The sequence below is a fragment of the Balaenoptera acutorostrata genome, chromosome 15, assembly GCF_949987535.1.
Source record: "Balaenoptera acutorostrata chromosome 15, mBalAcu1.1, whole genome shotgun sequence".
Lineage (NCBI taxonomy): Eukaryota > Metazoa > Chordata > Mammalia > Artiodactyla > Balaenopteridae > Balaenoptera > Balaenoptera acutorostrata.
The window spans coordinates 3,177,514-3,199,077 of record NC_080078.1 but is presented as its reverse complement, the minus strand read 5'-3'; the positions used below and the strand labels follow the sequence as shown (position 1 = coordinate 3,199,077).

At 60.5% G+C, this 21,564-nt stretch overlaps 1 protein-coding gene across 9 annotated transcripts in view; it reads right to left on the bottom strand.

The window, feature by feature from the left end:
* The window catches only part of SDK1 (sidekick cell adhesion molecule 1), an 838,709-nt gene that overhangs the window by 47,754 nt on the left and 769,391 nt on the right, over positions 1-21,564 (bottom strand). For all 9 annotated transcript variants that reach the window (XM_057528493.1, XM_057528492.1, XM_057528494.1 and 6 more), the window contains 3 exons: positions 15,460-15,595; positions 14,077-14,136; positions 11,958-12,059 (listed from right to left, as the gene is read on the bottom strand). In XM_057528493.1, the coding sequence (XP_057384476.1) occupies positions 11,958-12,059; positions 14,077-14,136; positions 15,460-15,595 (298 nt within the window). The remainder of the gene's footprint in view (positions 1-11,957; positions 12,060-14,076; positions 14,137-15,459; positions 15,596-21,564) is intronic.

Sequence of the window (21,564 nt, the reverse complement as noted above, 5' to 3'; positions counted from 1 at the left end):
CAGCAAACTTTGCCAACACATCTGTTCCCCTAAGCGGGGATAACCGGCGGGGAGGGACTCCAGGTCTGGGTAACTGTGTGGCCTCTGGGCCCCCTCGGTCCATAAAGGAGGTTTACGTGGGTGGCGGGGCTTCGGCCCCGAGGCACAAGCAGCGACTCGGCCCAGGAAGGAAGGAGGGGGCGGATCGCAAGGACCCAGGAAGGAGCCACGTCTGGGCAGGCGTGCAACCCCCTCCTCCTCCGGAAGAAGGCTGTGAGTCACTGCTGCCACCAAACGGGACGTCCAACGCCTGGTCACCAGGACGCCAGGCAGCTGTGAGCCCCGCCCGCAGGAACTCAGGTCCATAAATGAGCATTTCCGTTGACATTACAAAGTAATTTTTAACAGAGCTTACAACAGACAAAAGTGAGATCATATCTGATAAATCTGTAATGAACATGAGGGACACACACCACCATTCTCTCAACCGACAGCCCCCATCTTTCCAGAACCCCCAGGACTTGTGAAGACAAACACAGTGGTGCTAACGTCTGCTGTAACTCCTGGTTAACGTAGGGATCCGTCAGTGGGATGTGAACGGCGCTGACGCCGATACCGATGGTGATCCCTTCATACCAGGGGATCAGGCATCTCTTCCAAACCCTTCATCTGGGCTCACTTCATCCTCATAACCTGGGGAGGTGGGTACAAGTCACTGCCCATTACCCGGACGGGAAGACTAAGGCCCAGAGAGATCCGGTAACCTGCCCGAGGTCACACACTCAGCAAGCGTGTGGATTTGGCCTCGTACAAACCCAGACAGCCTGGCTCTGAGCCTCCCTCACCCCCTCCCTCCCAGGGGAATTCCTGGGGCTGGGGCAGGGGTAGTGGGTGGGGTGGGTGGGTAGGGGGGGCAGGGCATTCAGCCCCACGTGCCTGGGTTCCTGGAGCAGCCCTCTTGGACCAGCACATCTCACCCCTGCTGCCGTCCTCCCCTCCGAGCTCCGGCCCCCAGCCTGTCCTCCATCACCTCACTGCTGAGCCAGGACCAAAAACAACTCTCAGGAAGCTTAGCAAGAAGAATCCGGAAACTGGTCACAAAAACTATTTTCAAAAAAATCAATGCCATGTACCCCAGGCTATAGAAACCATAGCTGGGAGGCTGTGGAAGAAGCCCTGACTGGCGAGTTTAAGGTCTGGGCTCAGCTGGTGGGACTTGGGACTCTGTTCAATCTCTGAGCTGCAGTTCCATTGTTCGTAAGATTGGAGAAAATATCAGACGTAAAGGGTTTTCGAGCTGAAATGAAATGGGTGGTGTGAGAGCAGAGCAAGGTCCGGCCAGGGGCGCGTGGTGCCCTCAAGCTCGTCCCCGAGGTGACCTCTCTGTCCAGATAATCGCCCGAGGGTTTATCTGGGCACTGGGCACATAGGGCACTGCTCCTATGTGGGCTCTGTCCCTGTAGAGACGGTAGGTAATCGAGTCACCATGCGCTGACATGTCTAGATGTCCGTCTCCCTGGTGGTTCCCGTATGAACCGAGAGCAGCCCAGGTGTGTCACCATGGATCCTGGTCGCAGCTCCAGGGACCCCACTCCCGGTGCTCACAGCCTCACGCGACCCTTTTGACACGTAGGATATGGCAGACGCGGTGGGGTGGGCAGTCTCCTGCAGGCAGGTCAGGGCGCCTGAGCCGCCCCTCCTGCTGGTGCCCCCTCCTGGCTCCTCTCACCCCGACCAGCTCCCTCTAAGGAAACCAGCCTGTATGGTGATGCTCCACGGAGAGGTGGCCAGGCGAGGACCTCGGGGAGGCCTCTGCCCATCAGCCCAGGAAACGGGGTCCCGCGCACAACCACCCGTGAGCTCAGAAAGGGGCCCTCCCTGGTCGAGCCCTTGGACAGCGCTGCAGGCCTGGCGACACCTTGTGAGAGACCCAAGGTAGAGGACCCAGCTACGTTGAGCCTGGATTCCTGACCCACAGACTCTGCGAGGTAGCAGGTGTGTGCTGTCTGAGCAGCTACGTTGGGACAATTTGTTACGCAGCAGCAGATAACTAATACACCCCGACCAGTGCAAGCTCCTCAGGGAAAGCACCCAGCCCAAGGCTAGACTGCACGCTCTGGGCTGCCAGAGGCTGGCTGGAATTTGGTGTGGCCCCTGTTGTAAATGCAGGATTTCATGGTGTTCCAGCGAAACACCCTCTGTTAAGGTCAACATGTCCTCTTAACCAGCCCAGACCCAGCTGTGGCCTTGGCCCCATGAGTTTGCACAGGAAATCTAGGATAAGCTCCTGGCCTTTTCACTGGTGGATGTCCTGGCAGAATTACAGAATTCTGGAGCAGTGCAGGAGCTTACAGGTGCCTTGGACCAAGGACGGGGTGAGTTAACGAGGACTCTTAGCTCTGACAGAGCACGTTCACACGTGTGGACAGAATTAGGGGTGCTCCAGCCGCGGACCAGGCAGCGGCAGCCCTAGGACGCCAAGCGTCCAAAGAGTGTATTTTAAAAACAGTGGTTTCAATATGAAAGGAGGTGGAGGCCAGAGAGTTCCAGACTCATAAGAACAAGCATATTTTTCTTACAGATATTTCCGTGATAAAGGTTAGTGCCGAACAAATCCAGCATTTGGTTTCATCCAGCAATGACCTTTGTTTTCCCATCATCACCACTGCTCACACCATCTTATCAGCTTAATCACTGCTACCACCGTTAAGAGACACAAAGTTAGAAGCCATTCAAGCAAACCAGCTACATTGCTCGCGACTGTTGTGGGTTTTCTTTTTTTCCTCTTTGCCTGTAGAGTGAGTTTCCTATCACGGCAAGATCCAGGTCCTGACAGACCACAACTGTATTGTAGCCGACCTGGCCCGCATAACACAATTCACGGTCCCTAATTAACCAAGTGCATCCCATGCAGTTTGTATTCACAAAATTCAAGCTGTAGGGAAAGGATCTTATTCTCATTTTCCCCCTTAGAAAACTGAGGCCTAGAGGAGTTAAGTCACTTGTCCCAGGACGGACTGGATTTGAACTTGGGTCTGCCGACTCTAGGGCCCAAGCTACTTCCCCAGGGCAGAGTTGGGAAGCTTTCCATAAAGGGCCAGACAGCATTTTAAGCTTCAAGAGACAGAAGGTTTCTGTTGCAAGAACTCAACTCTGCCTTTGTATGTAAGGGAATGGGCGTCTCAATAAAACTTTATTTACAAAAACAGGCACTGGCTAGGTTTGGCCTGAGGGCCTGGTCTGAACCCCGCTCTACTAGGGTACAGACTGGTTAACCCGTTGATCTTCCACATTTTTGAACCCCGTGTCTCTCCGCTCTGATGCTGATTCCAGAGGGGCCTTGCTCTCTAAGAGAAAAACAGTGGCCTTGGATGCAGTGGCCACACCGGTGCATCCCAGGACCCCTGGCCAGCTAAGCATTCCTGGAGAACCCTCTGGAAACTCTGGTGCTTGTTTTTCTCATCTGTAAAACAAAGGTGACCTTTAAGCCCCACACCTCAGGTGTGGTGGGTCTGTGAGCCAAGGCAAAGGACACAAGCGGGGGTGGAGGGGGTCTCCCTCCAATTCCCACGTCCAGGTGCCATGGAGGCCGAGCCGGAGTCAGCCAGGGTCAGAGGTCAGACCGAGACCAGGGCTGAGGAGCACCCACTCGACTTGGTGATAAGAAGCTCCAAGGGCGGAGGGGCGGGAGCTGGCAGGGCGGCCGTGGAGGAGAGAACTGGGGTTGGGAGGAGTAGGCAGTTCCCTGGGGGTCTGAGTGCTGACTGGATACGGATTATATTGAGAAACTTATTAATTTTTCTGGGTGTGATAATGGCTTTGTGGTTATATACACATATTTTTGAAAGAGTTCTTTTAGAGACACATTAAGGTATTTTTGAATAAAACGATACAATGTTTACAAAAAAGGACATGATGTCTGAGAACAGGGGAGCAGAGAGGCAGGTGGGTGGCGAGATGGGGGAAGATGGTCACGGTGCCTGGCGGCTGAGTCGGGTGCTGAGCGCACAGCCTTCTGTCTCCTAGTCCGTCTACTTCAAACTTCCCTCATTTCCCCACGTTAAACAACATAAGGCAAACGAAAGCAAGCAGGTTCTTTCACGAAGAGCTGGACTGGGAAGGAGAGGCAAGAGCTGGGCCAGTGTCTGGGGTGAGACCTGGGCTCGGGTGGGACACGGGGTCACGGCACGTCTGGATCCCCGGCTCCGTCCGTGCTGCTGGGAGCCCAGCGGGCGGTGTGAACACCTGACTCTGGGTGGCCGTCTCCCCAGCTGCCCACATGGAGACGGTGCCTCCTTGGGGTGGACGATCCAGTGTCCACTCTGCCTGCAAAGCTCAGCTGCAGCCCCGCTCTTGTTCACCCCGAGCTCTGTGACACTCAGAGGCCCACCCCGTGTGGCTTGACCCTGGATGGCCTCAGCCCCTTCCAGGACCCACGGGAGGCCATTTCCCTTCTGCCCAGAGGGCGCCCTCGTCCAGGGCAGGACTGGGGTCTCCCCGCCTTCAGGGGCCTAGCGAGGGGTGCGCTGCGAGCCACCGGTCAGGTGAACCGCGGGGTTCTCTGGAGACTCTGGCCGAGGACACGGACTCCAAATTGTGTGGCGTTTGCGATCCTTTCCAAACAAAGTGCTACGCGTTAGAATATTCCCTATAACCTTCCTACATTGATGGAAATAAAGTTAGGAATAATGTCATTTCTCTACCACTGCTTCCTGGGCTCCCGTGTCTGCTAGGAAAGGCCGGAACCCAGGCAGGGCGTCGTGGGGAGCCCGGGGGGCATGAGAGGGATGCCCGGGTTTGGGGGAGCGGCTGACCCCACCGTGGCGGGAAGAACGCAGGGTGGGCCTGGTGCAGCCGAGGTGCTGCTGGGGGGCAGACTGGGGCGGGGCCGGGGGCTCCCATGGGCCACTCACGGGAGCACATCGTGCTTCCCTACAGACACGGGGATGCACGGAGGGGAGGAACCGGAGAAGCGACGGGGTGGGGTTTGGGCCCAGGAAGGATCAGTCCAGCGGGGCGTGGAGGACGGGTGGAGAGCGGCTCCAGAAGCCCCTAGGGCCCCCGCGGGAGGGGCCTGGGGGTCAGCTCACCCCCGGGGGGGCCCTGCCCCGCCCTCTGTCCCAGCATTAACGAGGCCCTACCAGGGCCGGTCGCTTTCCCTCCTGCCCGCCCCTGGGGCCGCGTCTGACTGCTCTACTGGCCTAGTCCCGGGGGCACCCCGAGTTCTCGGCGCATCTGCTCCTGGTACCCCGCCCCCACTGCGCTTGCAGAGCGCTTGAAAACCAACGCGGACGCTGGGCTCCTTGTCTCCTTCCCCACGCGGGCCCCAGAGCAGGCGTCCTGGGGTCAGGGGTGCAGGGGAGAGAGCCCGGAGAGGCGGCAAAGGCCCAAGCGGTATCTTGCTATTCTCCCCGGCACGGCGAGGGGACGGGCAAACTCTGCACCCATCCTCCACCTCCGGGCCCCGCGGCCCTGGGTTGGGTGCTGGAGACGCCCCCTCCGCGGGAGCCCCGGGCTGCGCTCCAGGCACTGGCTCCTGGGTGTGCGCGCCGAGGGGGCAGAGCCCCAGGGAGACCGGGTGATGATCTCGGAGCGTCCCCTGTTCCTCTGGGAGATGGCGACAGCGACTCCCGCCTAAGCGGTGGTGCCGACACACGCCCGGCACACGGCAGGCTGTCCCCTGGCCGCTCCACCCGGCGATGGCCTGGGTACGAGTCCACGCCCCGACCCGCACGCAGCACCGCCGCTGAGCCCGCAGGTGAGGCTGGCCACTGAAACGGAGAGCACCTGCCCGCGCGTTTCACCCCTTCGTGGCCTGTGCTCCACGAGCAGTGCCCGGGGGACCCCCGGGGACAGGCCCCGTGCACTGCGGGAAGGGAAGCCACGCTCACGCCTCTCAGACGAGCGCCGCTCATGGTGCGTCACACGCGGTCTCAGGCCAGCGCGCCTCCAACACCCTTTTCTGTCCCCCGAGGCTCGAGGGCTGCCCTCGCTTGCCACGAAGGGGGGCAGAAACACATGGGATTTTCCCCTCGTCCCAACCGACAGTAATCACACACCTGGAGCCCGTACAAGACAGGTAGAACCTGCAACCCTCGAGCAGTTTTTTGAGTCTTGAACGACAACCAAACCAAGAGTTTCAAGATACTTTCCTGTCTTCCGAAGCAGCGCGTACACCAAAGGCAACCCGGACGCTGCTCTGAAATGACTGAAAGGTCATAAATACTGAGTTTGCATGTCTGCCTGTTTTCCCGAAAATCGTGGGCCCAGCGACACAGTCCGGACGTTCCACTGCCGACCTGAGCTTCCGCGGGCACGTCCCACCGGACGCAGAGCGAGTCCTGGCTCCTTCGCTGAAGAACCGACAACGTCCTCCCCCCTTCTGGGTCTCAGGGACAGGGCAGACCTCGGCCCCGGGTCTAGTCAGGGACGAGCCGCTGGGACATCTGGGATCACAGAACAACACAAGGAAACTGCGGGCTGGGGCTCAGACTGCACTGAGGGACCCACCAACTCCAGCAAGAGATGCGAAGGGAGAGACGGGCCAGTGCCATGCCGAAGGCCCTGCACGGGGACCTTCGTGATGGTGACATCCACGGCAGGAAGGTGATGGCCGAGACTGGCCTGGGAGTCTCCCCCTCTGGAGCGAGGCTGTTCCCCTGTGAGGCTCGCGCACAGGTACCCCCACTAGCAGCCCGCCGGGGCCCCGGCCCCCCTCGTCCCGTGTGTCCAGTGAGAGCTGGAGCCTGACACAGCCACGCGGCCGCACACCGGGCCGCAGAGCCCACGCGCGTTTTGCTGGGCTGTGCGGAGTTCCCTCACCCTACACCCCAGACCCGCAGTCCTGGTCCCACGACAGTCTGTGAACATCAGGTGTGTCGGGGCGTCAGGTCCGGCCCAGGCCCAGCACTTGGCTGACTCAGTCGCTCTCTGGCCCGGAACTGCTCCTGCCCGACAGCAGCCTGTCTGGCCAGACCCACCTTGGGTTTGCCCTGGGTTCCTTCTCCTCTGCCTGGATCGTGTGCGTCTCAGCTCTGCAGGTGGCATGGTTTGAATGTGGACAGAGTCCATCCGCTCTGGCTTTAAAACTGGGCCGAGGTTCAGGGGGAAGCGGGATGAACGGGGCCAGGGACCGCTCACCTTGGCCTCCACCCCGGCCCTCTTAGGTCAGGTGGCCGGGAAGGGAATCCACTAACAATCTTCGCCGTGACCTGTGACAGGGGGCCCCGGGCCCCGTGCCTCAGGGAATCAACCCCAACTCACGGGGGCTGTAGCAGCACCTCCAGGGACCGAGCACGTGGCCGGAGCAGGGGCCGCGAGCAGCAGACGGACGAGCGCAGGGTGAAGCCCGGGGCTGCTGGTCCTCTGCAGCGGCTGGGATGTGCGGTTCAGGGCAGCTGCTGAAGGGGTCCGGGAGGGGGTCCCTGCTCTATGAGGATGGGTGCTGTCACGCCCTTTCCCGGGTGAAGAAGACGCCAGCAGGGTGGGGGGTGGCCCCTGTCTGCTTCCATGGGCCCCACCCCCGGAGCTGGCAACACACGCTCTGCCCTCATGTTCCCTACAAGGCGCTCAGGGAAGGATCCGTTTTTGACCCAGTTGGAACAAGAGCCCAGATGGAAGCCTCAGGCTTTGTTAGGAGGGGCTGGGTCTGCTCTGCTGCTGTCGGGGCCCCTCGTGGGGTCAGAGCCCCTGGGGATTCTCAGCCACCACGCCCCCTGAAAGGGCAGAGGCTGCAGGGCAGGCGGGAGCTGGGGCTGTAGGCACCTCGGGCAGGAGCCCTCCCTCTGGGGTCTCCCCTCACCTCCCCGGGCCCCAGGGGTCTCCTCCCTCTGGGGTCTCCCCTCACCTCCCCGGGTCCTGGGGGGTCTCCTCCCTCTGGGGTCTCCTCCCTCTGGGATCTCCCCTCATCTCCCCGGGCCCGGGGGGGTCTCCTCCCTCTGGGGCACTAAGAGCTCTGGCCTTGCTGTCTTGTGTGATTCTGGTGTCGACCAGGCTGCGTTGCTTCCCTCCTTCCTTTCTGTCTAAATCTGTTCTCCTCCTCCTTCACTCCCCCAACATTTCAGAGTGTTTGCTGTGCTCCAGGCAACCACAGAGCCCCGAGGACCCTGGACACTGGGGTGAATCAGAGGGGTCTTTGCATCACAGACAGGAGGTGCAGAGAGCAGAACGGGCGGCGTGTTCCGGAGCAGAGGGGTCCCTAGTTCTGCCCAGGCTGGGGTCAGGGCGGCCAGGGCTTGAGGGGCTGGCTTTGAAGTTGGGCTGAGCGGAAGATTGGGGGGGTCTTTCCAGGGGCTGGAGGGAAGGGCAGGGGTTCCCGGCGGATGCGGCGCGGTGTGGGTGGGATGGCGTATGTCGGGGGGAGGAGCCTGGGAGGTCTGGAAACACAGATGTGCCCCAGGCAGGAGGGCAGCCTTATCCTCAAGGTGGGGCCCGTCCTCCAGTAGTAAGTGTCCTGAAGGCCAGGATATGGGCTCCTTTCCGCTGTAGAACCCCGAGAACACAGAGCTGGGCCTGGAGCTTTCACAGGGGCGGGGGCGGGGGTGGCTGGCGCAGCAGTCCTGCTGAGGAACCCACAGACACACCTCCCAGAAGCAGCTCCGGCCCCGTGGAAAACTCTGCCATGAGTGCTGCACCGACAGCTAGAGCGAACACCCAGTCCCCTTCTGGCAGCACATCCAGATCTCCCCTGGGGATCTGGGGATCCCTCCTCCCATGCGGTCCCTGTGGTCCAGGTAGAGACGACATAATCCCCTGGCTTTGGGACCTCAGGCCATTGGCCGCAGCAGATGGGCGTGTAAGGCAGGCTAACGGGGGCCAGTGGATTGCCACTGTAGGCACCGTAAAAAAAGGAGGCTCTCTTCCTGCCGCCTGAAGCTACAGGGCCACCTGGATGAAGAGCCCGCCCCAGACAGGAGTGAGCTGAGACGAGACTGGAACCAAGGGGGGACACGGGACCAGCCTGTTAGGGTGCTGGATCCAGCCATGCCTGAAGCTGTATCCAGGCTCTTCAACTTTTCTGTTATGTGAATTGATAATTGATTCTTTCAGCTTAAGCCTGTTTGGGTTTCTAACTCTTGCAAACTGGAGTCCTTACTAATGTATTATTTTTACCAATTTGAAATGCCTGGACTCAAATCAATCTCAGTGAGAAATCTCCTAAAGATTACGCTTTCTCTCTGAGGTTAAAAGGATTTACATATTACATATTTGGACTGGAGGGGACCCAAAGATCATTAACTCTCAACCTCTCGTTGTTCTGTAGATGGGCCAGACCAATCCAGTAACCACACAGGGTCTCAGTCACTCACTCACCACTTACTGACTGACCAGTCCAGGCGTGTCCTAGACATTTATCCCGCAGGTGGGACAGGCAAGTTGGGAGCAGAGTTGGGACAAGGACCCCAGTCTCCTCACTCCTAGCCCGCAGCTTTCCCCTCTGCACCACGGTCCTCAGGGCCAGGGCTCAGAGAGGTGAAGTAACTGGCCCAGCATCACACAGCTGGAAACCGGCCGAGTCGACAGTCAGACGCTCAGGGCGGTCTAACTCGGGAAACCGTGTTGTTTCCAAGCTGTTTTCACACAAGTCTGAGCGTTTCATGCCGACCAGTGTGCGACATGATGAAGCGTCTGGCCACGTGGGTGGAAAGTGGTCCTGCTGAACTTCATCTTCTGCAGGCCTGGTTAGCCTCACCGCTCAGCAGCGGAACAAAACCGTGACAGGGGCCCTTGGGCTGTGAGAGGCGGAGACTGGGAGGGCAAAGGGTACGTGGCAGCCACGCTGGAGGCACTGCCATCCTCCTTTCAGAACATTCTCTGCAGCGTAGACACAGACGGCAGAGCCATTAATGCGCTGAGGGCCGAACACCCGCCTCTGTGCCCTGGCCCTGCCTTCCGTGTCCCTGATGGAGGCTGTCGCCCACGCCGCGGTGGCAGAGCCAATGGACGACCTCCTTCCATCCCTCTCCGCGGCCCCCCTCCCCCCCTCCCGGAGAGTCAGCACGGGGGCGGGTGTGTGTTGGGGGAGGGGCCCCCATGGAAGGGGCGGGAGCAGCCGGTGCCCTGCATCAGGGCCAGGCCACACGGGCTCGGCCTCAGCTCAGCACTTGGGAAAAACACCTGGTCCCCCCGAGTTCACAGCAGCTCCATCACAAACCCGAGAGGTGGAAACCACCCAGGTGTCCACTGACGAGCCCACAGGTAAAGAAAATGTGGTGTCTGCGCACAGTGGACATGCCTACTGCACGAGAAGGAACAGAGTCTGACCCCTGCTACAACACGGATGAACCCAGAAAACACGCTGAGCGAGAGAAGGTGGGTGCAAAGGACAAATGTGGTGAGTCCACGCCTAGGAGGTACCTAGACTAGGCAAACTCACAGACAGAAAGTAAACAAGAGGCCGTCCGGGGCGGGGGAGGGGAGAGGGAAGGGTCTGCCGACGGGCGAGGGGCTCCTGTTTGGGAAGATGAAGGAGCCTAGGGGAGACGGGGCGGGGGGCAGTGGCCACACAACAGGGGAATGTGCTTCATGCCCCTGAGCTGGACGCTTGCCAGTGATGAGGTCGGCACGTTTCCTGTGCTTTACCACAAAACAAACAAACAACAAACAAGCAAACGCAGAAGGAGACCCATGAACTGGGCACACCCCACGGTTGCCCGCTGGCTGGCTGCGGCCCCAGTGCCGGCTGGGTCTCCCGCCCAGGCTCCAGCCCTGTTCTCTGGACGTCTGCCCTGGTCCTGGGCCTGAGGCCCTGTCCGGAGTGCCCGCGCCCCCGCAGGCTGGGTCCTTTCCCTGGAGCGCAGGCTGGTGGTGGGCAGGGCAGCTCTGCAGGTCCCAGCTGGCCGGCCGTGCGCCCCTCAACCCAGTGGCACGAAGGCCCCCACCGATGCCCAGCGAGGGCCCAGAGCGCCCGCTCTGACGGATGGCACGCGCCATGTCCCCTCCCTGAAATGTCCCCTCCCTGCCACGTCCCCCCTCTGCCCACGTGGGCTCTTCTGTGGCCAGGCCCACGTCCTCCTGGGACGCCTGGCCCCTGCCCCACCTGCTCCAAGGAACCTCCACGTGCCCCCCAGACAGACTTTCGTGTAGAGGCCAATGCGACCTCCTGGTGGCTCACTTGGTTTATCCTCGCTTACACGAAAATACTGTGGGACCGTTCCAGAAAAGTCCTGCGAAGCTAGGCCCTCAGTGCTGATTGGTTCACAATGATAACCTCTCCAAATTGCAAAAGGTCACCTGATGTGTTCTGTGCGCCGGCCGAGTGACCAGAACCTCTGTCCTCCTGCAAGCCTGGGTCTCTGTCCTCAGAGGGATTCCAACCATCCTTCACCCTCCCAACTCCGCACGAGCAGATCTGAGCAGAACCCCCAGGCCATCTGCCAAGCTCAGAGGAGACGGCCGTCGGCGGGGCGGTGGGCGTCAGGGGCGGGGTCGCTCTGTGGGCCAGAGGGCAGGTGGCAGAGCTCGCTGCAGGGCAGCTGGGGGCAGGCACACTCTGGCCTCCACACAGGGCACGACGTCTCCCTGTGGGTTAGCCCCACAGAAGGGACGGTCCTGGAAACAAACCCAGGGGCCACCTCTTACCTAAAAGGGGTACAAACATGGATCCACGTGGCTTTTCGAGACCTGGGAAGGGGCTGCTACAGATGGTCAGGCTGACTCAGTGCCAGGGCCACTGCCCGGGCCCAGCCAGAGACGGCAGGTGACAAACATCCCCCCTCCACACACGGAGGTGCCCACACACCTAGGTTCCCACGGAGGTGACGGCATCGCTCCCCTAGAGCAGGTCCTGATAAATCCAGACGTCAAACACCCCTGAATCTCAAAAGCAAGACTTGGCCGCTCCCCCCGTCGGGACACCCAGCCCTCGGCCTCTTTCCAGCCATGACCGGAAGCCTCCTGCCCCGCCAGCAAAGTGACCTTCATCGAGGCGGACGCTGCTGGCGCCTGAGCTCCGGGCTGGGGGTGGGCACGGGACCTACCGGCCTCGCCGACGAAGACCTCCACGGGCGCGCTGGCCGGGCTCTCGCCGATGACGTTGTAGGCTGTCATGACCACTTCATAGCGCCGGTATTTCTTCAGATCTGCAAGGGCCAGGGGACAGGGGTCAGCTGGCGGGACCCCCTCCCTTTCTTAGAAAACTCCCTCCGTGAGCCACGCTGGGGGACCAGTGCCCCTTGAGGAGACGCGGGGGAAGAGCTCTTTCTTGCAGAGAGAGGTCTGCGAGGGGCCTGCCACCCTCTGTCCCGGCACTAGTGACACTCGTGAGGCAAAGACGCAACCCATCCTGCACTCAGGGAAAGGCGGCGGCAGGCTCCTCTTCTGAGGGAAAGAAGCTAGGACACAGGGCCTGGCCCGGGCTTGCCTTTTGGTCCAGAATCTCTCCGTAAGCGTAGGGACAGATGGAGTGAGACCCTGGCCCAGTAGGGCAGGCAGAACCTTGACCACCTTCAAGGGAGGGCCTGGGGGTCGGATCCGCTGCACCTCTGCTGAGCTAGCCACTCGCTGGGAGGCACGATCTGCAGGAACCATGCACCCAGGTGGTCCGGCACGCACCTGGGGCTCGGGAAAGCCACACAATGGGGAGAACCTTCCAGAATGTTTTGGCTTAGAGGTCAGCTGCTCTCACCACGTTGGCTAGTACAGAGCTCGTGCCTGGCTACCTGGCCTGGGCGAGGTGTCTGGATTCACACGCCATTTTCCTCCCAGGACACGGCCATTAAAACCTCAAAGGCCTCGGTTTGCCGATACGTGTATATTTCATGGTCAAGGTTCTGTCCACGTGGTCCAGCCGTGCTGCCAGACACACAACCAGGCTTCGTCTCAACCCCGGGGCTCGTGTGGCCCGGGAATCCACGGAGACACACCAGAGTGGACGCTGCTGCGTGGTCGGGGCCGCCCCCCCCCCCCGCCCCGCACTTCATAACCATGATTGGAGGGCCTGGACGAGACCCCGGGAGGGAGCCCTCCTCACTGGGGCCGGGCCCGCACTGGACTCTTCACCTGGGTCCTCAGGGAGGTCACGTCTGGGGGAGCGCCCGGCCCAGGAGGGACTTGGCGGAGAGACAAGGAAACAACCAGGGAGCGATGGGTGGGGGGTGAGCGAGCACATGACGGATGGACGAGGTGATGCTTGGGGAGGTGGGACAGGTCCGTGAACCCCGCCCCGGCTGCCAGGCTGGTCAGCTGGCCCAGGTGGTGGCGGGATGAAAGGGCATCGGCTGGTCAGCTGGCCTGCACACCTGGGGCCGGGGGAGGGCCGGCTCCCCCTCCCCCGTTTATCCTCTTTCTAATCCAGCCACTTCTCTGTGCTGAAGTGAATCGCATCGGGGCCCCTTAGCCTTGCACTCGGTTGCTGAAACCCATCCCCCGCCAGGAATCCAAGGGGAAGCAGTTTGGTTAAAGAGGAATGGCGCACGGATGGATAAATAAATGGGGTGTGTGCATGCGGTGGACTGTCCCCCAGCCTCGAGAAGGAAGGAAACCCTGACGCTACAGCATGGATGAAACTAGAAGTGAACCCAGCAGACACAGAGGGACCAACACTGTGTGATCCCACTTCTGTGAGGTCCCTGGAGGAGCCAGGGTCACAGAGATGGGAAGTAGGGGGTGGGGACCAGGGGCTGGGGGAGGGGAGCGGCGTCCGTGTTTCATGGGGGCAGAGTCTCAGTCTGGGAAGATGAGAAAGTTCTGGAGACGGACGGTGGGGATGGCTGCCCAACAGTGTGAATGTGCTTAATGCCACTGAAGAATGGTGAAGATGGTAAACTGTGTGTTATGTGTACTTTACCACAACAATAAAGGGGCTTAAAGAATACGTCGAAGGAGCCAGAGAGGAGATCTGCCCACTCTGCCTTTCCTCCTGTCCCAAACTCGAAGACCAGCTGCCGGTACCCCCACTCCCAGCCTCTGCTTCTAGAAGTTTCCTTTCCTGTCTCCCTGGCGGTTCTGGCATATTGCGAGGCAGTGTTGGTGGGGGAATTCCAGAAACGAGAGCCACGAGTCCAAGCTGGCTTCCACGCAGACCCCAGAGAGTCCGCGCTGAGCGGCTGCTCCCGGTCATGTGGTCACACGGCTCCCGCTGAGGGCGGCGTCACTTACTTGTTAACTCGAATGTCGTTAACGTGGAGCTGCTGTTCACGGTCTGGAAGCTGCTCTGGGCTATTAGGGGCAAGCAGAGCAGAAAGGCGGTCAGCACGCAGGGAACAGCTCTTGCCATGATGGGCCGCAGGCGCGGAGCAGGGGCCTGGCCGGGAAGCCTCTGCACCCCCCGCGTGGCGGGGTCCGCTCGCCGGGGCCCCCGTGCCGCCTGGCGAACCAGCCAGGCCCCCCGGCCCGCGAGGGGGTGGCGTGTGCTCACCCCTCAGGTTAATCGGGTCAAGTGCGCATCTGGCGTGAGGCGGCGTAAGCAGCGCAGGAGGAGATGGAGAGCGGCGTCTCCCGGGCAACGCCTTCACAGGCACCTTGTCGGGCTACCTGTGCTCAGGTGGGGCCCCGGGCTGAAGGGGGCGAGCAGACGACACACAGGGACCAGGGGCACAGACCCCACCGCGCCCTCTTACTCCACGGATCTGATTTTGTGACACAGCCCAGGGAGACGCTCGCTGTGGTCTGGACGTCAGCAAGGGACACCCGGGGTGACGCTGAGACTGGGGGTCACGACTGAGCCAGTCCTCCTCCTGGGGGGGCCGGGGCCGAGCTGCAGCCCCGAGACCCCAAAGGCGGGCTGGGGAGGGGGCACAAGGAGCGGCCCGTAGCACGTGTGACCCTCGCCGAGACGCGAGGCCCGAGCAGGCCCTGGCTCCCTGGCCGGCCCCCCACCCCCGACCCTGGCGCGCAGGCGTTAAGGCTCAAGTATCTCCTCTGACGGTGTGTGGGACGCCAGGAAGAGAGAGGAGGCGGGAGCGCGGCGGCCTCCCCAGCAGCTCCAGAGCTCCCTCGACGGCCGCTGGAAGGACTGTCAGAGCCCGCGGAGGGGCCTGGCGGGGTGCAGGCGAGCAGGCAGATGAGCCGGGAGAGAAGCCGGGGCTCCCTGCAGCTGCCCCGTGCACCCCAAACCTGCTCCGCTTTGGGCAGCCCCGGCTGCGCCTCCTCCTGAGGCCCAGAGGCCCCACGCGGCACAGGCCCTGCGCTGGCCGGCTGACCCCTGCCCCACCTGAGCCCCTGCCGCTCTGCTTGCCTACCCGCACCGAGCTGCGCTGGGCCCTGCATCCCCCGCTTCCCGTCACATCCTCGGTGACATCCTGTTACCCCGACAATCACCTCAGATGGCTCCTCCTCCAGGCAGCCTCCCTGGTCCCCCACCGGCTGGGGGCCTCTGCTCACGGCACCTCGCTGTGCCCTGGGCCGTGCGCACCGTCGGCGGGAGGGGGCAGAGCCGCACCTCCTGCAGCCCCCGAGGCCCAGGCCTGGCGGGAGCAGATGCGCCGTGGTCACAGGAACCTCCCTGCTGACGGGCCCGTGCAGGGCGAGGAGAGGGCTCACCTGTGAGCTCGGCCCGCAGAGCGGAGGGGGTCTTGAGCGTCTTGGACTCAGTGGCCGAGGCCGCCTCGTTCTCCAGCTCCCGGTAGTAGATCCTGTATCCCTGCAGGAGGCCGTTCAGGCTCTCGTCCCTCGGGGGCTGCAAAGACACCACAGTCAGGGGACCTGGATTCACGTGTGGCCGCCTGGCTAGGAGGGATTCCCCAGTCCACACGGAGGGCCCTCAGCTGTTTGCAAGCAAAGAGGCAGGCGTCACACGGATGAGGAGCGCGGGGAACTCGGGGACAGAGCCTGCTGTGCGGCTGCTTCCCCGCAGCCTGGGGCTCCTGGCGCCTGAGTGCGGGCACGGGCGTCTCATCCACGTCCAGCCCAAACCCCCGAGCCCCAGGGCTGAGGCTGGAGACCGTGGCCCAGGTCACAGACGGGCGAGGAAGCTGCCCGTAGCGGGCCAACCCAGGACCTGAAGGGAACCGTGGATGTGGCCTGGCTCCGCCTCGTCCGCCGCTGGCCTCACCCCGTCCCCTCAGCCCCTGTCCCTTCTGTCCACCCAGGCCGTGGCCGTCTCACTGACCCCTCTGCGTGCCCGGTCACCCCCACTCTGCCCGACTCAGGCGCAGGGCTGGAACCCACACCTCCCTCTTCCATGTCAGCGCGTGACGGCCGGGCTCGTCTGACTCTTAAGAACCCGGTGGAAGCCAGGTGACAGGTAGCTCGGTGATGAGGTCAGCTCGAGGGAGAATGTAAGCCCAGGACCCGTGCACACCCACACTGGGTGCAGGGGCTGGTCAGGCAGGGCCCAGCCAACCGTCCCTTTCCCTGTGGCTGACAGATCTGTCGGGAGAAGAAAGGTCGTCTCATTCCACACGGAATCCCAGTGAGGCCGCAGTGCCGACCCCGGTCTTAGGGGCTTCGGGCTGCAGTTTCCCCTCTGGGATCCTCAGCGAGTAAAGGACCAAACCTCCCAAACTGTGACCAGACAGACGGACCAAGAGCATGCCCGTGACCCCTGGCTGGAGGGGTCACGAGGCCCCTGGATTCCTGTGACTCTACAAGGCCACTGCCTAAGTGATGCCCCTGCGCCTTGGTACACAGCGTCCTGGTGCCTGAACGGAGGCCACAGCTTTGGTAGGAAAGCCCCTCTGTTGTTGGTGGAACTGTGTCCTCCCAAGAGATACGCTGACGTCCTAACCCCCGGTACCTGTGGATGTGAGACCTCGTCTGGAAACAGGGTCTCTGCAGATGTAATCAAGTTAGGAAGAGGTCACACAGTGGTAGGGAGGGCCCTAAGGCAATGACTGGCTTCTTCCTGGAGGGCAAATCCATTTTATTTGTCTAAGTCTTTAATGCACTTGCCTTTTAATCCAGCAATTACACATCTGGAAATCGATGCTACACAAACATTTGCAGGTGTGCAGTCCTGAGTCCTACAAATACAAGCTCGGGACTAACCCCCGCCCACTCCCACCCCCCCCCCAAAAAAAAACAACAACGCCAAAACCAGTCCTCTCTGGGTCTTTCCAGTGACACAAAGACAACAGGACGGCCTTCCAGCTTGAAGGGCACTGACAGCAAAATCGCTTGCAAACATAATCGCAGACTTTGGACTCGTGAACGCCATCAGGTATTATAATAGTTAATTCACACGGGCACCTAAATGTTCAACGTGATGGATCCATGAAGACAAAGCACATTTTAAAAGGCAATATACAATCTAGCAATTATTTGACAAATGCTGAGACTATAAAAAGACCCAAAGATTCTTATAAGATGAGGACATTTGGACACAGGGAGACGTCATGTGAAGGCAGAGGCAGAGGTTGGAGGGATGCGTCTAGAAGTCACGGAGCACCGAGGACTGCCGTGGCCGCTGGCAGCTGGGGAGAGGCAGGGAGGATGCCTCCCCGTGTCTTCAGAGCTGACCGACACCTTGATCTTGGACTCTGGCCTTCAGAACCGTGGGAGAGTAGGTCCCTGCTGTGCTAGGTGCCCAGTTGGCGGTGACCTGTTACGGCAGCCCCGGGACGCCCGCATGCTTTGCTGTCCAAGCTCTCACCCTTCAACCCTAGGCCCTGAACCCAGGCGCCACGAGGATCTGGCTGTTCAGATGAGCCCCTTCTCTGTGACTTCTTGCTACTCGGTCCCAAACCCAGGAACCAAGTGGATGTGGGCAGTGCAGGATCCTCTGCGCCCCAAACTCTCCAGCAGGACAGCACAGACAGCAAGGGAGATTCCCCAGACACAGCGAGCCCTGCACACACGCGTGCACGTGCCAGAGTCACGACGTTTTCACCAGCGAGAGCTGCCGCGTGCTCGCTCGAGCCCGGGCGCTGCGCTGAGGCTCTGCTGCAGCCCTGACGTCCTCGCGGGGCTTCCCGGGTCCTCGGTGACGCCCTCACCTCGTGAGAAACACCTCGGCAGGTCATTTTCCCCATCAGACGCAGACACGCGTGCCTGGGAAACTTGAGTGGACTCGCCACGTGGACGATCCACGCGTGTCCATCTTGCTGGAGGAGCCCAGCAAATCCAATCGAACGACACTCCTCCTGGCTGAGGGGCGACAGACCCCAGCGTGAGCTCAGGGGCAGAGAGCCACCAGGAGGGCCGCGTCGGGGCCGCCAATGGCCCTGAGCATGTCTCCTTGAGGAGCCTGTCCAGGCTCTGCCTGCCCGGGGACCGGTGGGGCCGGGCTGCTGGACACGTGGGGGCCTTGGCTCCGGACCCTCTGCGGCTGCACGGGGAGCTGGTCTCCGGGGCGGGACTTTTCTGTTTCCGTTTCCCTCCTGACCTTTCTCAGCCACCACACCCAGCACAGAGGACCCGGGGGCTGGCTCGCCTCCAGCCCCTTCCCTTCTGGTTCTGGCCGCCTTAGCAGGACCCTGTGGCCCCCTCTGAACGCTGCGGACTGTCAGGCCAGAACCGCAAAACCAGAGCCCAGGGACTGCCAGGTCAGGTGAGTCTCCCCCGTTTTGCTTTTCCCTCACAGGGTTGCCAGATGTAGCCAAGGCAAACACCGGGCACCCAGCTGAATTTGAATCTCAGAACCGTCATCGACGTGAAGTTTACGTTAGCGGGACACGGAGGGGGGCTACAGGCACACCTCGCTGCACTGCACATCACAGATACTGTGTGTTTTACAAATTGAAGGTCTGTGGCAGCCCTGAGCCGAGCAAGTCTATCAGCGCCATTTTCCCATAGCGTTTGCTCACTCCGTGTCTCTGCAGCACACTGTGGTATTTCTCACAATAGCTAAAGCTTTTTCATTATCGTTGTATTTGTTAGGGTGATCTTTGGTGTCACTCCTATGACTCACTGAAGGTTCAGATGATGGTTAGCATTTTCTAGCAATAAAGTATTTTTCATTCAATCAAGTACATTGTCTTTTTTGACATACTGCTATTGCACACCTAACAGACTACAGTATAGTGTAAACATCACTTTTACATGCACTGAGAAACCAAAAAAGGCGTGTGATTCGCTTTATTGCCAGAATCTCTTCATTGTGATGGTCTGGAACCAGACCCCCAACATTTCCAAGGTGTGACCGCTGCTGCCCCTTTGCCTGAGTGCCGGCCACTGACACCCACAGGTGGAAATGTCTTTAAAATCAACTCACAGTCACAGAGTTAATGACATGAAAGGCAAGGTGGACCAGCACAGACCTGGTGTCTCCTGGATGGCGTGTGTGGACGGGTGACCAGCAGGGCACACAGGGTCCCTGGGACACATGCCTGTCCGTCCGTCCCCGGTGGCTGAACCACGACCTTGACCACTTTCTCCAGCACTGGGCCTTCTGTCCTCTCCCTCAGCAGTTCCCAAAACGAAGCCCAAACCGACAGAGAGCGAGGAATTCGGGAAGCTGAGTGCTCTCAGGGAGGGAGGTGAGAACAGGGGTGAAGCCCGGGGGTCTGACTGGGGGGCAGGAGAGAGGCTCTGTTTCTTGTTATGGTTTTTATTTTATTTTATTTTCCTACATTTTGTCCTTTTCTTTCTTACCAATTCTGATGGACAAAACCTCAGTGTTGGAGATGCGGAAGCATCCCTGTGAAAGGGCCCACCACCGGGCGTCCTGGGACGTCCCTCCGCTTTCTCTCCAGCCATCCCAGCCTCCGGGCTCCTGTTCTGCTTGCTGGCCCACCCTGAGGACTGCAGCGTTGCAGATCCTTCCCTTAATACGGGGCATTGCTGACGTGTTGTTTGTTTTTTTTTTTCCCAGATTTCTCCCTTTAGAGTTCACAGAATTGTTTTCAGAATCGCTTTTAGGGTTTTTATTTTGTACCACCCTCCCCTATTTAAAAATTGGTTCCGTGTGGTAAAGGCAGACACCATTCAGCGTTTAACGCTAATTGATGCCAGAGACAGGGTCGGTGCTAATGCATCACAACAGAGGCTGAGACGCAAATCGTGTGTGTGTGTGTGTGTGTGTGTGTGTGTGTGTGTGTACATCACACACACATCTATTCATAAGGATGGAAGGCGGCAATCTGCCACGTCAGTTCTAGTCCTGTTTTCTTATTGGCTACAGCGGAGACAAATTACAATCCTTATTCTGTAGGGCTCCCTTCAAACACAACTCTTATAACATGTGACAGAACGTTTATTTCACCCCCTTCTTTAAAAAATGCAACGGATGGAAAAGTTGGAAAAGTCTACGTGTGAGAATAAAAGGAGAGACGTTTCTCCACCCAACACCTAAGTTGTACAGAGAAGGTCCAGGGCACGGCGATGTATTCTCCATGGCCCTTTGCCGACTAAGGCCAAGCAATTCCAGGGCCTCTGACCCTGGGGACCCCAGGCTGCTCACAGATGCGGCCCCTGAGGGAGGAGGGAGGCCTGGACCCCACAAGTCCCCTGCAGTGGAGGCACTAGGCTGAGGCCCACCAGGTGGTCAGCAGAGCTCCTCTGCTGCAGGGGGGGACCTGCCTGCACCGCCGAGCCCTGCGCCACGGCCGGGGAGCACAGCGCCCGCCCCAGCCCCGTCTTCTAGCACCGACCCGCTCAGCAGGTCGACGACACGTCCTGAGTTATGACACACGCAGTGCCAGAAAGGGAGGGCTCGCCGCAGACTGGAGCATCAGAGAGAAACATGCAGGGCACGCAACCGCGGAGCTGGCCCTCGCGGGAGGAGGGGTTTGATGGGGGAGAAAAGGCAGCCCACCTAGTGGAGGTGCAGGGATGGGTGGGGCTCAGGCGGCGGGGGGGGTCACTAGGAGCAGCCGGCCAGGGCATCGATCGGCACTGAGCCAGGACAGGCTGGGTCCTGCGCCCTTCCCCACGTGGGCGGCCCTCCCAGGCCCATCTGGAGCTGATCTCCAGGAGACGGGCCTGAACGGAGAGTCCTCAAGTCCACAGGAGCCTGTTAATCAGGGGTCGGGAAGATGCCTGGGTATGAGAGACAGGACCCGGGGGCTTTTGCTTCCCCTCTCCTGGGAGACTGTGCCCCGCATCCAGGCTCATATGCGGCACTGGCTGTGCACCCGGGGAGCCCCAGGCCACCCACAGGACGCCAGCACCCTGCCTGAGGGTCCCGGGGCATCGTTGCTGCGGAGGAGGTGGGAAGGGAGAGGCGGTGACGATGGGAAATCCCAGGCTTCCCTCTCTGGGGTCTGAGCTGAGGACAGGCAGGTGGGCAGAGCCGTCTCAAGTCCCAGCCCAGCAATGTCACCCTGGTCACCTTCCAGGCCCAGATTATGGTCATGGCAGCTGCAGGCACCCAGACCCCAGCAGGGAGCCTGCAAAGGCCCAGGCCTGACCCTACAGACACACAGGCCTGAGAAGGGATGACAGTGAGAGAAACTGACTTTCAGGGAGTGGGGAGCTTGGGAGGAATGGGAAGGACTGGATTCAAGTCACCCAAAATATCAAACAGGCAGGATGCTGGGAGTTTGCGAAAATAACAACGTCCTCCCTGGGGACCAAATGTGGCTCTGGAACCAGCGGCAAACACCCAGTCACCAGCCTGTGTCCACACCTAGGGGGGCTGGGGTGCGGGGGCCGGGGGAAGGGGCGGAGGCTGCCGATCCCGGGCGCAAACCCTTGCAGCCGAGGAGGAGAGGATCCTGCAGGGGTGTGAGGAGAGGCCGAGAGGAGAGGATCCTGCAGGGGTGTGAG